At 56.8% G+C, this 14,102-nt stretch overlaps 1 protein-coding gene across 3 annotated transcripts; it reads right to left on the bottom strand.

The window, feature by feature from the left end:
• Positions 1–215: 215 nt before the first annotated feature.
• Positions 216–14,043, bottom strand: MTHFR (methylenetetrahydrofolate reductase). Of its 3 annotated transcripts, none has more exons than XM_036069579.2 (12): positions 13,901–14,043; positions 11,249–11,494; positions 9,306–9,544; positions 8,371–8,481; positions 5,717–5,910; positions 4,759–5,009; positions 4,345–4,479; positions 3,955–4,135; positions 3,494–3,676; positions 2,448–2,549; positions 1,408–1,527; positions 216–1,107 (listed from the first exon to the last, which is right to left on the bottom strand). In XM_036069579.2, the coding sequence occupies exons 2-12, from the start codon at positions 11,479–11,481 to the stop codon at positions 892–894; spliced, it is 1,965 nt and encodes a 654-aa protein (XP_035925472.1). In that variant the 5' UTR covers positions 11,482–11,494; positions 13,901–14,043; the 3' UTR covers positions 216–891. The 3 variants fall into 3 exon arrangements, with proteins under 3 accessions (XP_035925472.1, XP_035925476.1, XP_035925458.1); XM_036069583.2 differs by having other exon boundaries at positions 11,249–11,491; positions 13,901–13,973; XM_036069565.2 differs by lacking the exon at positions 13,901–14,043 and adding an exon at positions 11,746–12,806.
• Positions 14,044–14,102: the final 59 nt, after the last annotated feature.

The following is a 14,102-nucleotide window of genomic DNA, read 5'->3' as shown; positions in this document are numbered from 1 at the left end:
TGACTCCTGGGGAGCGCTGCCAGGCAGACCGCTTCGGGAACAGGCCGAGCAGACGGGAGGAGGTAGCTGGCGCTAAGAGGTCCCATCTAAAAAACTAAGCCAGGAAGAAGTCAGTCCTGCTCAGTTGAGCCTTAGCTTTGCCCTTGACAGTAACAGGCAGGGTATCCTTCCATGGCCAGGCGGAAAAAAGGGCAGGCCAAGGGCTTCACCAAGTATAAGGGTTCAGATGCCTTTAACCTCTACAAGGCACTTTCCCTCTTGAACCACCAGAATACAGAAAAGCAGCACAGTAGAAAAGTGAAAGCCCAGCTGGCTCTCAGGCAGCCGGGGGCAAGAAATGCTTGCCTTATCGGGTTTCAGGCCAAGGCCTGTCCGGAGGCCTGGCGGGTGGCCTGCCAAGCAGGTGGGCAGGGTAGGGGTCTGCCCCTCCAGCCACAAGCAGGACCACCTCCGAGGTGAGCGGGGGCGGGGGGGGCCCTCCGCTCGGCCGGTCTCTTCCGCAGCGCCGCAAGTGCCTGCCACCCAGGTTCACTGCTGTCCCCGCAGGTCCGAAGTGCAAGGTCCCAGGAACTGCCCTGGTTCAGGGGCTCGGTCAGCAACAACCACCCCCTCTTCTTCTCAGGGAGGATGTTGTTCCACCCACGAGGTCCTCTGTGGAGGGAGGTGCTCCTCATATAGGGCACAGACTCTAGGCTGAGCAAGGAAGACCAGGCTCCCTCGAGGGGCTGGCTCCGGTCCAGCCAGAGTGTCTAGCTGCCATCACCACGTGAGGAGTGGAGGCCGGGGCTTGGGGAGAGATGGAAGAGAGGAGGGGTCCCCAGGAAAACCAGGACTGGGGAGGAGGAAGGCAGGACACCAGTGGGCTCAAGCCAAGGACACGAGGACGCAGGATCATAGAGCCTCTGCCCCTTGCTCTGGCGTGGGCCTGTTGAGAAGTTCAAATGTATCTTCCACCACCTGCCAGAGGCAGTTGTCCAGCGGAAACTCATTGTCCACCAAGTTGACCAGGAAATAGTTGTCGTGGATGTACTGGATGATCATGCGGGACGGAGACTCCTCCTCATACAGCTTGCCCCACTGCTCGATCCACAGGGCGAAGGCTTCATCCTGCACCCACACAGACAGGCGGGCAAGGTGAACAGAGCTGCCCTTAGGTCAGGGCTCCATGCTAAGCGCCCCCAGGGCCTCTAAGCTGCTCAACAGGACATTTCCAGAAATAGAGTAAGGCCCACTGCCAAAGTCGCCTCCCATCCCCCAGGCCAGAAATCAACACCCTGAGTCAGAATCAGAGCACAGCCGGAAGGCGGCGCCCCCCCAGCCCTGGGGGTGTGGCCCCCATGACATCGCCTGCCTAAGGTTTGCAGGGTGAGCAGGGCAGACCCGCTCCTGGGCTCCTGGACCCCTTACCTTCCAGAACATGAAGCTGACAGGATCGACCACCGTAGGCTGGATGATCTCTCGCCCAGGGAAGATGCCCCAAGTGACTGCATTGGGCTGCAGCTCAGGGGCATTAGTGATGTTTTCACCCTGAGGGCAGATGGGCGGGGGTGGGGGAGTGGGGTCAGAGCAGACCTGGGCCTAGACACTGCAGTCCTTTTCTTGCCTGGGAACTCACAGGGGTGGGGTGGGGAGTGGAGCAGGCTTTGCTCCATCCCCTCCACCTGCCCCTCCTAGCCCGGCAGCTCCTAGAACGGCCGGGGGGCTGGGCACTTCCTTCCTCCTCCCCATGCTCCAAGCTCCACACCCCCCGCATCACATCCCCCACATCCGGTGGCTCCTGCTCACTCCTGCAGGGTCACTCTAGGATCTGTGGATCTGTTGCCGTATCTGCCCAGCCAGGCCGCTCTTTGCTACTCAGATTGCCACAGGGGGCTCTGATTCTAGTCTCCCTGGTCCCATTATCCACAGCCCTGTCCACCGTGACCCGTCTATGACAAAACATGGAGCCAAGCCACTGCTGCTCAGAAAGGCTCCCTCTCGCCTTCAGGGGAAAACCAAATTCCCAGCAGGACAGTCAGTACTTCTAGCCTTACTCTGAACCCACTCAGCAGTCCCTGAAGGCTGCGCAGACAATGCCTTTGCACAACCTCCTCCCTTTCCCTGTGAAGCCTTCTCCTTGTGCTCAAAGATTCCAACCACATGGGACCCCTCCAAGCCTTCCCTGACCTCTCAGATTAGACATCCCTCCCCTGGGTTCCCAGCATCCTATACTGAACCTTATTGTTAAAAACGCAACCAGATGTGTAATTACCCGCAGACTGGGCCCCCTCCCTAGACCGGGGGCCCTCTGAGCTGAGGGCAGGGGCCTGGCTCTGGGTATACGTTTCCACCATGCCTGGCCCAGGCTAGGTGCTCAGCGCTCGCCGAGGGGAGGAGTAAACCCAGTGCCTTCAGTCCCGGGACTCTGGGCCTGCTGAGCGCCATCTAAAGCCCGGAAGCCAGCCTACCTTGACGTCCACGATGTGGTAATTAACCCGGAGCTCATACTTCTTCAGCACCTGCAGAAGCGCCCCCACCGTCTCTCGGGAAGTGAAGAACTCCAGGTAGGCCTGTGGCAGGGGGAGAGGCACGCCACATCAAGCCCAGTCCTTGAGCCCTGCTCCGTGTGCACCGTGACTCTGGACGCTGGCCCTCCGGACCACCCCGGGGAGGCGCCCACGCAGACACGCGTGGCAGGACTTGAGACACTGGGGCTAGTGTGGCCACGTGGATTGAATCATGAACTGAGAGCGGGCGAATGCAAGCAAGGGGGAGGGGAGCAGGTACGTGGGATTTCTTGGTCTGGACAGGTCTGAGGGGCATCTGCCACCCTTCTCCCAACCAGGGAAGGCCCCATGGAGAGGCCACTTCAGAAGCCGGACGGGAGGCCCCGTTTGGTAAGCTGAGACACGGGAGCGAGGCCTGACACATCCCGGCCTCCCCACTCACTGGAGGCTAACACGGACACCGAGGGCTTCTCGAGCACCAACTGCCTGTCAGGGATGAGGCCGGGTTCATAGCCTGCAGGGGGAGCACTATTACCCCCATCTCACAGATGAGGAAACTAAGTCCGGAGAAGTTGAGCAACCTGGCTGCACTGAAGATAAACAGCAGAGCTGGGACTCAAACCCAGGTCTTTCAAACTCCAGAGCGCCCGGGCTACGGTTCCAGAATGTCGTTTTAACTCCAGCAGCCCTAGGAGAAAGGTGTCAACTCGGGACACCAATTACAGTTCCATTTAGTGAATGCTTCCTACGTTCTTCCCACATGCCAAGCATTTCGGCCCCAGAACGTGATGGGATCTATCCCCATTTTACAGAAGAGACAGCTGAGGCTCAGAGCAGTCAAGAAACCTGCATACCCAGGTCTGACTAAAAACGTGAGCTCCTGTCCGCTCTGATCCTCTGCCCCTCACAATAAACAGACCCCGGGGAGGGAGGCTTCTCTGTCCCCATCTCTGGGGAACCCCTGGGGGCCGGCCGAGGTGGAACAGTCCTGTATGTCCCTGCCGCACCTTCTGGAAGACATAGCCCCCACTGGGGCCCCAGCCCACAATGGGGTCGGAGGATGGTTTCCCATTGATGTTGGGCTGGGAGTTGATGGTGAGGATGCCCTGCCGGTTCACTCGCAGCAGCTCCTCCTTCATCAGGCTGGTCTCGGCCGCCAGGGGCTCATCATTCCAAGGTAGGCAAGTCACCTGGGGGAGAGGGTGAGCCGGGCTGGGGCCATGATCACACCGGACACCCTGGGCTCCCCCCCTCTCGCGGGCTCCACCTGTGCGTCTGTCCGCCCTTCTAGGCGACCCAGGTGGGGACTTCCCAACTCACCCTCCCTTTTGCTGAGGTGCCACATTCAGACAGAGAGAGGGGAGGCTTGGGTGGGGGCGGGGGCAGTGTGAGTCACAGCCCCGAGGTCTGGCCCACAGGGAGACAGGGCGGGGGATATAACCGGGGATCCCACCCCAGCATTACTCACCTTGTGACCATGTTGGTTGGGCTCTCCTGAGAGGTAGCAGGCAAAGACTTCAAAGACACTTTCTTCACTGGTCAGCTCCTCCCCCCACATCTTCAGTAGCTCTTCCCTTGGGGACTTACTCTTCAGGTAGAAGAGGTAGTAGTCCTTCAGCTCCCCGAAGGCTGGAGAGGAGGAATTGCCCCTGGCAGAGGAGGTGCCCAGAGGGCAAGGCATACTCCTGACCTGGGGCTCCTGACAGAGGGACAGTTGCACCCACCCGCCCAGGGGACATTCCTGTGAATCCTGTCCCACACCGCTCCCCAAAAAGCAAGCCAATAAGCAGGCAAATTCCCTCTGCCTCCCTCCCAAGAAACAGGATACACTTGCAATGGGTTGCCTGCAGGTGCCCACCAGCGGCCGTTGGGGAACTCATCCCACTCCTGTGTGCGGTAGATGTAACTCTTTGGTCTGGAGGCCCAGAAGATGGGACGTACATCTTCCTCCCGGCGCTTGGGGTGGGCACTGACAGCCCAGGGCAGGGGACGCCTGGGTGAGAATGGAGACAGAATGAGTAAGGGATTGGCTAGAGGAAGCAGGAAGGGGTGGGGACACCACTCAGCCTGACCTCTCTGATCTGACTGTGCATGGAGTTCCCACTGAGACAGAACCCTAGGTGTACGGCTCGCCATGGCAGACATCCCTCTGTGCCGCCGTGGTGGCTAGCACTGCTGGGGCAGGCTCATTCTGTGACCTCTCTCTGACTTTCCTGCCTATCTGACTTTCCTCTGTGCCTCCCAGGCCCAAATTCGGGGCCAGTGGCTTCACCTGGGGTCCTCAATCCACATGCCCAGACGCTTCAGCACCTCTGTGGTGGCCATCTCACGGTTGAGGGTATAGAAATGGAGGCCTGGCACCAAGCCACTGGTCAGAAGTTCCTGGCACAGGCTCACGGCCTGCTCAATGCCATAGTTTCGGATGGCAGCGTCATTGTCTCTGATTGGCTCAATCACGTCCTTGATCTGCTGCGGTACGTCCAGCTTGGATAGTCTCACGAGCTGCCGAAGGGAGTGGTAGCCCTGTACAAGACACGGGGCTGTGGGGGGCCATCTCCCAGCCCGACTCTCCCCTGAAATACTTACCGCCCTTTCCCTCCCCACCAGGCCTCCTGGCCAACGGTAGGGTGACACAGAGTGACTCGGGAGAGTCAGTCCAGATTGTAGGAGTACCCCCGCCTTGTCCTGCTTCTTCCGCTCAGTACAGCAGCTGCCTACAGCATTCCTGCCCTCAGGCTGAGCTAGCCCTTCCACCCCAGGTGTATTTATTGATAACCCAGTGGGCATCAAGGCCAGTGGCTCCCAAGCTGCACTGATCATCAGCACCACCTGTAAAATTTAATAAGTAATATGCAAGTTCCCAGGCCCCCCCTCAGACCTATTAAATCAGAACCTCCAGACAGGGGATCTGAAAATCTATCTTTCAAAAAAGTTTTTCAAATGATTTTGATGACAGTCAAGTTTGGAAAACATTGATTTTACCAAGATTTATAATGAGAGTTATAATCCCTTTTAGGGACACTTAGCAGCCCCTCCAATAGACACTATTGCTGTTTTGGAGGCAGGGAGGTGGATTAGAGGTGACCAAAGTGGGGTGGCATGTTGCAAGGACTGGAGCATCTGTCTGAAGGGAAAACTACTGAGCATCAGAGATTGGCATTTCACCCCAGGGCCCTGGCCTGTGCTAGGAGGGGGATGGAGGGAGTCCACGGCCCTCCTGGGACCCTCACCTGAATAGGAAAGATTCCGGGTAGGATGGGGCAGGTAATGCCTATCTCGCTGCAAGCCTTAACAAAGTGGAAGAATGTGTCAGCCTCAAAGAAAAGCTGGGTGATGATGAAGTCGGCTCCTGCGGATACCTTCTCCTTCAAGTACTTCAGGTCAGCCTCAAAGCTCCCTGCGTCGGGGTGGCCTTTGGGGTAACCTGCCGACAGGGATGACAGTAGGGAGAGGCTGGCTCCCACGTGCTCAAGGTGAGTGAGGAAGAGACCAGAAAGCTGGGAGCCGAGAGCTCTCTGTCTCAGAGGTTCTGGGCTTGTCCCTTGCAATACCACAGCACAGACAGGCCAAGACGGTGAGTGGCTGCGCTTCTCGCTCTGGACATGACCCTTGGTGAGAGGTGGCCTAGGGCCACCTGCCCAAGAGCTGGGGGGATGGCACCAAACTCCCCATGCCGTCCTGCCTCAGGTCCATGGCAAGCAGCCGGGCAAATCCGGCCGGCACGCTATGGCCACAGAAAAGAGAAAATGTCGCCTTTAGCGCGGGTCTGGCAGCACCTGGGCTCCTGCGCTGGAGTCTGGGCACTGGATTCAAACCTGTACTTTTAATTTAACATGAAAATTACTCAGGGATCCAAGAGAGTGGACATTAGAAACCACGTTACCCAGGGAAGAACTGAAGAAAGTGGGGATGTTTCCCCTGAAGGGGAGAATGGAGAGAACACCGGAACTACTTTCAAAAGCCCAAAGGTCTGTCGCAGAGGAAAAGGGATTCACCTTCATTAAGTTCCTTACTAGTCCTAGCCTGTGTTGCTTCTGATGACAGAGCCAGGATCAGTCCCAGAGAGCTGCCTAACACTGGAACGAGCAGCCCCACCAAGTAACAAGCTCCTGGAGACCTCGAGCCGGGGAGGCCGAGGATGGGATTCCAGAACTGCTTGGAAGGCAGGACCACACATCACGTGAGCTCCTTACTAGCTCGGGTAAGTAATCCTATGACTGCTTCCTTCCCTGAGCGACTGAACTCACAGGCAGCCGTGTTTGGTGTTGGCAAAGGACGACTGTATAGCCTTCAGGAAGCTATAGGAGAGCACTAGCTTCCTGAGCCTAAGCCCTGGGCAGGACGCTGAGCCGCGCTGCTGGAGAGCCAAGCTGCTTTGCCGTGATAAGGCCCTTCTGTTCTGCAGAAACGCCAAGTCATCAAAAATGAATATAAAAATTCTTGTCTCAGGGGGCAAAGGGGTAGGACTGAGCACCACGATTTCACTTTCAATAACAAAGCTATTTTTCCAGCAGGAATTTCAAAAACAAGGAGGTTTTAATAGCTGAAACTATAGCTCTAAATCCTCAGTATCACCAAACACATGTAGCATTTGCTTACATTTAGATTTTGCCCTGTTTACTATGTTTTGTCACAGCCAACGTGTTTCTCAACCCCAATCATCCTGCTCATCCACTTTATGACAGGCAAAGCCCCAGACCCCTCGGCACCTACAAGCTCACAGCTTAGCCAGTCTCCATGCACGACCACCTAATGCCTACTGCACGTGTGCACGTTCCCCATTTACTGACCAAATGGTGGCCCGTGTAAGCAGTGAATGCTTGAACAGGGGGAAATGCTCACTATGTTCCTAACTCATCAGGGCCTCCCAGACTCCCCTAGATGCCCCTGTTGACTGTGAAGAGTGGATTTGCACATGAGGGCCTGGGACTAAGTTCAAAGCCACCAGCAACAACTAACTTCCTTGAGGCCACATGGGTTAGTTTTTTAAATTCACGTCACTTTGATATACTACTCCAGAACATAGCCTGTTTGTTCTAATATAAAAATTAATGTAAAAATGATAGGATTCTCCCCCAAAAATTTTGAGAAAAACTGTCATGCTGAGATGGTGTGTCAACTTAATCCCTGGACTTCTTGCATCCCTGGCACATGCTGCCTCACCATACCCAAGCCCCGGCTCGAGAAGCTGAGGCCCAATCCCAGCGAGTGGGGGTAAGAGGGAAGGCCACATCATCCATTTCGAGGAGGTGAACCTTGCCTCTTGGCTGTAGCCCGTGGAACTGGAGCTGAGCCGATCCAATGCTCTCTCCTGAGAATTTGGACTGACTCATACCTGTCAGTCTGTCTGGACTATTGGCTGGAAGAGGCCACGTGCACTCAGGAGCAGGCGGCTGGTCCTGTGTGTGCAAAAGTGTACATATCAGGGCTACTGGAAGAGTGGAGCACGTGTGCAGTGGGAGGCAGAGATGGGGGGGGACTGTGTGGCTCCAGACAGAAGGAGGGAGGCCTTAGTGTCTCACTGCTTCTGGGTCCAGGGCCTCGTGAGGTCAGGTACCATTTTCTGACAGGGGTTCTGAAATCCCCTGGCCTCCCACCCCCAGTCTTAACAAACGTCCCTTTTTTGTTTTAAGAAGAAGAATAGGGCTGGGAAGCAAGCTAAGAGCACGAAAAGGCAGAGGGATAAAAACTTAAGGGCTGGTGGCAGCCTGGCAGGGGCGGGTGACAGAATGAGAGCGAGGGCATTGTGTGATGAGCCTCTGAGCCGCCCGCCCCTGCGCCTGGGGTCACCGGGTCCCGAACTGAACGCCGGCGGGCCTTCTGTGCCTCTCTGCGCATGTCACGCCTTCCCTTCCCTGTCCCCCGAGAAGGCCCAGCCACTCACCTGCCACACAGATGTCGAAGTAGTCCCCGAACTCCCTTCGGATGTGCCTCACCAAGTCCGCCGCATAGCTGAAGCCTCCCTCCTCCTCTTCCCACTGGTCACCCACGGGGTCTGCAGGGGTGACAGAGGCCACGGGCACTGGGTCTCACCCACGCTCCAGACGGCCTTTGTGCTCCTTCTCCCTACCCCACACCCGGAGCGGCGGCCTCCTCTCCAAGTGTGTGTCTGCTCCTCCCAGCGTGGCACTTGGCAAATGGCGGCCGGGAAGACAGCGGCCGCCCAGTCAAGCACGTACCGAGCCCCGACTCCGCGGGCAGTGTGCTGGCCGCACTAAGCAGGGGACAGCTGCTGCTCTGGGGTTAGTCTGGAGCATGAGACCCCTTCCCTACCCAGATCTGGGGGTGCTCAGGCACCCTCACCCAACCCCACTGCTCACTCTCCCACCCTCTTGGAGCCCTTGCCTCCCGGGAGAATTTTCTACTCAACTCAAGCGAGTCCTTGTGGGGAGCGCGAGGCCACAGAATCCCACCCAACCCGTCCCTCTTCCCACACTCGGGGGCGTGATGACAACAGGTGCCAGAGGCATGAGGAGCTGTCTCACCCCTGGGATCAATGCCAGAACCACGCTCTTTGACTGGGCCCAGAGCTGGGCACGGCCAGCAATCGATGAAGCTGTGAGTAGCCAGGGCAGAGGGTTATCAGGCAGGGCCGAGTTCCTGACTGAACTCCTACGCTGAGGTCAAGAGGTCAAGAAGTGGCCCCATCTGTGTGGTAACGACAGTGCTCACTCCCCACCACCCGCCTGACCCTACTGGCCGGGAGGGCACGCTTAGCGTGGCCAGTGTGGGGCCCGGAGAAACGTAAAGGACCGTTCCGGGGACAGAAGAGGCCTTCGAGGAAGCAAGATCCCAGAGAGTAGAGGGCTGCCTCCACACCTCCCCTCAGCGCCAAGATGTTCTTCAGGCCCAGCCGCTTGGCCTTGTGCAGGTAGCCTGTGATCTGTTCCTGGCTCTGACAGCAGCACGTCATGTGCAGGATGGTCTCCAGGCCACAGTAGTTCACGGCGGTGCTGGCAATCATCATGGAAGAGGTCTCCTTGTCTGAGCCGGGGTCCCCTGCTGGGTGCCAGGTCACATCTATGAAGAGGGGGCCACCTGCCCCCATCCGATCAAACCTGTAGGTAATTGCTTTCTGAAGAGGGGCTCCTGAGAGCACACCGCCCTTCACCACCTTCCCATGGGCTTTGGGAGGTAGGGAGACATCACGGGCAGGTCGTAACCAGACGACCTATATTCATATCTGGACTCTGCTACTTATTAGCTGTGTGACCTTGGGAAAACTACTTAATCTGTCTGAGCCTCAGTTTTCTCATTTCAAAAACATGCCAGAAAACAGTACCTACTTCATAGTAACGACACTATGAAAATATTCCGATAGATGGCTCCACACACTGAACACTCAATCAACGTGAGCTCCTGTTACGATGATGATTTTTTTTTTAAGGATTTTATTTGAGAAAAAGAGAGAGAGAGAGAATGAAGGGGGGTGGAGGAACAGAGGGAGAGGGAGAAGCAGACTCCCCGCTGAGCGTGACCTGAGATCATGACCTGGGCCGATGTCAGACACTTAACAGACTGAGCACCCCCAGGCACCCCGACGATGATTATTGCCGAGATAACTGATATCAACAACGCAACCGTTTAGTGAGAGGGCAGCCCTGCAGCCTTTTCAAAGTGCTTGCACGTGTATTATCTCGGGTGAGTTAAGACATTTCGACAGTCAAAGGTACAGGGAACTCTCAGAGTGGCAAGCAGAGGCTCACTCTAGGAAGAGGGAAAAAAGGTTCAGCAGACACAAGTTTCTTTCATGCTACACCCCTCCCCCCATCGTGGTGCCAGCCAGCAGGCTTCTAGAACACAGCCACGGTTCCTGAACGAGCCTCAAGAGCCACAGGTGTGCACACGCGCCTGTCTGACCAGCTCTAACATGGTATTAAACACCCTTGGGCCGGGGTGCCTGGGTGGCTCAGTCAGTTGGGCGTCTGCCTCCGGCTCAGGTCCCAGGGTCCTGCAGTCAAGCCCCACATGGGGCTCCTTGCTCAACGGAGAGTCTGCTTCTCCCTCTCCCTCAGCTGCTCCCCTTGTTTGTGCTCCCTCTCTGTCAAATAAGTAAAATCCTCAAAAAAAATAAAATAAACATACTTGTGCCTTTAAACTTCAAAACTTTCAGAGCAACACATGAAAAATGCAAACGGTAACATGCATAAACTTAAAAAAAAAGGAACCGCAATTCATAAGGCGCTAACGTTAATTCGTTTGGCATTTCTAGATTTTGAGAGGCATTTAAGTTGAATTCCTAACTTACTGAAATGTTCTCCAAGCCACTGCTTTATGACTTCCTAAACTGTATTCATGCACCAGCCCCAAGTTCTGCCAAAGAATGCAGTCTGAGAGAATCAACATTTTTAACCCCTTGAAGAATGTGTCTAAAAATTCCAGATGCGGGGCGCCTGGGTGGCTCAGTCAGTTAAGCGTCTGCCTCCGGCTCAGGTCATGATCCTGGGGTCTGGGATCGAGCCCTGCATAAAGTCTGCTTCTCCCTCTCCCTGCCTCCCTGTCCCTCTCCCTGCCTCCCGCTCATGCTCTCTCTCTCTCTCAAATAAATAAAATCTTTAAAGAAAAAATCCCAGATGCTTATAGGGACTTTTGCTGACAGCCGAGAAGCTGCAGCTCCAGTGGTCTACCCTGCTCTTTTCCATCCCCTCTGGCTGCCTTTTCCTGCCAGGTCAGAGTGTGGCCCTGCAGCAGGGCTGCGGCTTTGCCTTCCCCCCGGGGGGGCCCCCTCATTCCGACTCCACTCCCCAACTACATCAACTCACCTTGAGATGAGATTGACAGCTCCCTCAGCCGTCCGAGGAGGGAAGAATTCCAGGGAGAACCACTTGTCACCAGATTCCATCCTTCGCCTCATCTTCTCCCTGAGTCTGTCGTGGCGCTCGGGGTCTAGCCCGGGCGTGGAACATCTCGAACTCTCCTTGGAGCTCTCGCTGCCGCTGCTGCTGCCCTCTGAGCGGGGAGGGGGGCCGCCATCCCCTCTGGGTTCGTTCACCATGGCCGGGTTCCTGCTGCACGGAGTGGGGGCAGGAGCGTCAGAGGGTAGGCAGCCAAGTCTCAGAGTGGCAGGGTCAAGTGAGATGCGGCATTTCCAGCAGGAAGAAGGCCAGGGAGGGTAAGGGTGACAATGCCCCCACCCAGTGGCTCCACATACCACAGCTGTGACTGTCTATGCCCTCCACAGCCCCTGGCTCCAAATAAACCAGCCCCACCCGGCACAGAAACATGCTCCTTCAGCCCAGGGATCCTCGGTGACAGCTACCTGATGGAGGGTGGCACTGAGAACCTCACCCTGCCGGCCTCCAAAGCCCACATTCCTAGGGAGGGGCTGCGGGGTCTGGCTGGGAGAACCTTGGGTGTTGGATGGTCCATCTCTGCCAGCTGAGACCCAGAGTGGGTGGGGAAGAAATAAGAGAAAACTTCCCCAATGAGTGTGTTCCTCTGGGCGGAGGCAGCTGTGACAAGGGAACAGCCCAGAGCTAGACTAGCTGGGGCCCTGCGCAAGGGGGCGGGGGCAAGGCTTCCAGGCGAGAGGGAGGGCTGAGGCTCTAGTTGCAGAAGCCGGATGGAAGGAGGGCGATGTTGATTGGAGACTGCAGGGGTTGGTGGATAGGAGGCCAACAGACGTTCAGGGTCACTGGATTACTCTCCAAAGAAGGCAGAGCCCAGCCTGGCCCTGCCTGGAACATCTCCTGTTACTTGAAACAGTCTGTCTGCATGCAGGATGGAAAGAGTGTGGGCATGACAGAGCAGCCAGATTTCTCCTGAGTTCGTGCTACTCCGAAAAAGACCCTGTCGTGGGTTCGAACTTGACATTGGCTGGGTTCCACAAGTAACCGGACCCAAATTCAATTAAGGGCATGAATTCATGTCCTACTCAGAACAAAAGCTGTCCCATCTGTGCCTGCCTTCCAGGCTGTTCTCCTTACACCCAGCACCCAAGTCAGTTAATTACAGTGACTGCACAGCCACCACATACGAAGCCCTGAGCCATGGCAACCACAGGCAGGCCAGCAGAGGGCACGGCGTCATTGGCCAGTTTGGTGGGGAAAACAAGACAAATACTTAAAAACAAGACAGAACACAACTCTTATACAGCAATGTGCAAACACCCATTTTTAGTAGTGAAAATCCAATGTGTGGTGACATGGGGCATCAGAGGAACAACCAGGCCAAGTTCATTCCTTTCAGGGAACAGCCACAGCTAAACCGGTGTTCTTAACTATTTTGGGGTCCTAGACTCCTGAGAAATTGATGAACTCCACTGCTCCTCTCCCCTGAAACGCACACAACACAAGCTTGAACTCCAAAGTCAAGGAGTCAAGACCAAAGTAAAAAAAAAAACAAAAAAAAAAACTTGTACCAATGACTCTTCTTCCTTGGGATGCCCACTTTGAGCCTGACCTAAAACTCCAGCTCCTCAGGAGGGATGGCCATCAGGAGCAAGGAGAGGGAGAATATCAAGATCAACCTAGCTGACCTTTCTCCTGAATTCAAGAGAGTGGCTCATTGATTGTCTGCTGGAACAAAACCAAGAGAAGGGGAGGAAGCAGAACTACCTGCTCTTTCGTTTTACTCAAAAAAGACTTAACTGCATTCCTAGTAAGTGCCAAATACGTGCCTTTCTTCAACCTCATTTCTCGCAGCACTTCTTACCCATCTTAAGCCGGACTCTCACAGCACCATAGGGTTGTCATTGTGGATTCACAGTTCTGTCTCCTCTCCAACCCCCCAGTTCCCTGAGACCAGGGCCCCATATCCTGCCTGTGGCATCCCCCATGCCCGGCGCAGTCCGTGATCACAACCAGCACTCAGTGAGCGCCAACGGGTCAAGCGCTGTCACTCTGTTCTCAAAATAACCCTCTGCCATCTCCTGACCGCTTGCTTTCTCTGTGCCAAGCACCGTGGCACGAATACGAAACCCACCCCGCCCAGAAGGGCCAGGGTGGACACCTGGGCCCAGCCCGCTGCACTGGCGCCACCAGCGGCCTACAGGTGCTACAGCTGGGAGGCAGGTTTAAAAGGCCGGAGCCGGAAAGACGCCTCCGGCACCCGGCTCGGCACCCGTCTCGACACCCGGCTCGAAGACCACGAATCGAGTCACCGGGTCACTGGGTCAAGGTGGGGGCGGGGACGCGGGCCCAGACCCGGTCCCAAGGGGCTGGGTCTCCACCCCCGTCTCAGGGCCGCCTCCTCCCCCGGTGTCCCCTCCGTCCAGGCAGGCCGGGGGCTGAAAGTGAGTTTTCCCTTCAGGGCTGGAGGTCCCTGGGGGTCGCAGCCCCTGGAGGTTACACCCGCTCCCCGGAGGGCTCGCGCAGAGGGGCGGGCCGCCCTCCCTCGCTCTCCGCCCCCGGGTGGGTGGGCTCCACTTCCCGGATATCCCTCCCTGGGGAACCCCACACCCCGCCTCCACTCACCCTGCCGTCGCGGGTGACTCAGAGCGCGCGCGGCCGCAGCAGCTGCTTGACCGGCGTGTGGGCGCGTGCGGGGGGGGCGGGGCGCGGCGCAGGTGTCAGGTTGCTGAGGGAGGCGGGACGAGAGGGCGGAAACCACCCGGGCGGGCGACCGGAAGCTCCGTCCCCAACATGGCCGCGCCCAGAGGTCTCGTTGGAAGCGGTC

Source organism: Halichoerus grypus, chromosome 5 (assembly GCF_964656455.1).
Source record: "Halichoerus grypus chromosome 5, mHalGry1.hap1.1, whole genome shotgun sequence".
Taxonomy (NCBI): Eukaryota; Metazoa; Chordata; class Mammalia; order Carnivora; family Phocidae; genus Halichoerus; species Halichoerus grypus.
Note: the sequence above shows the minus strand (reverse complement) of the source record. Positions and strands in the feature narration are given on the sequence as shown.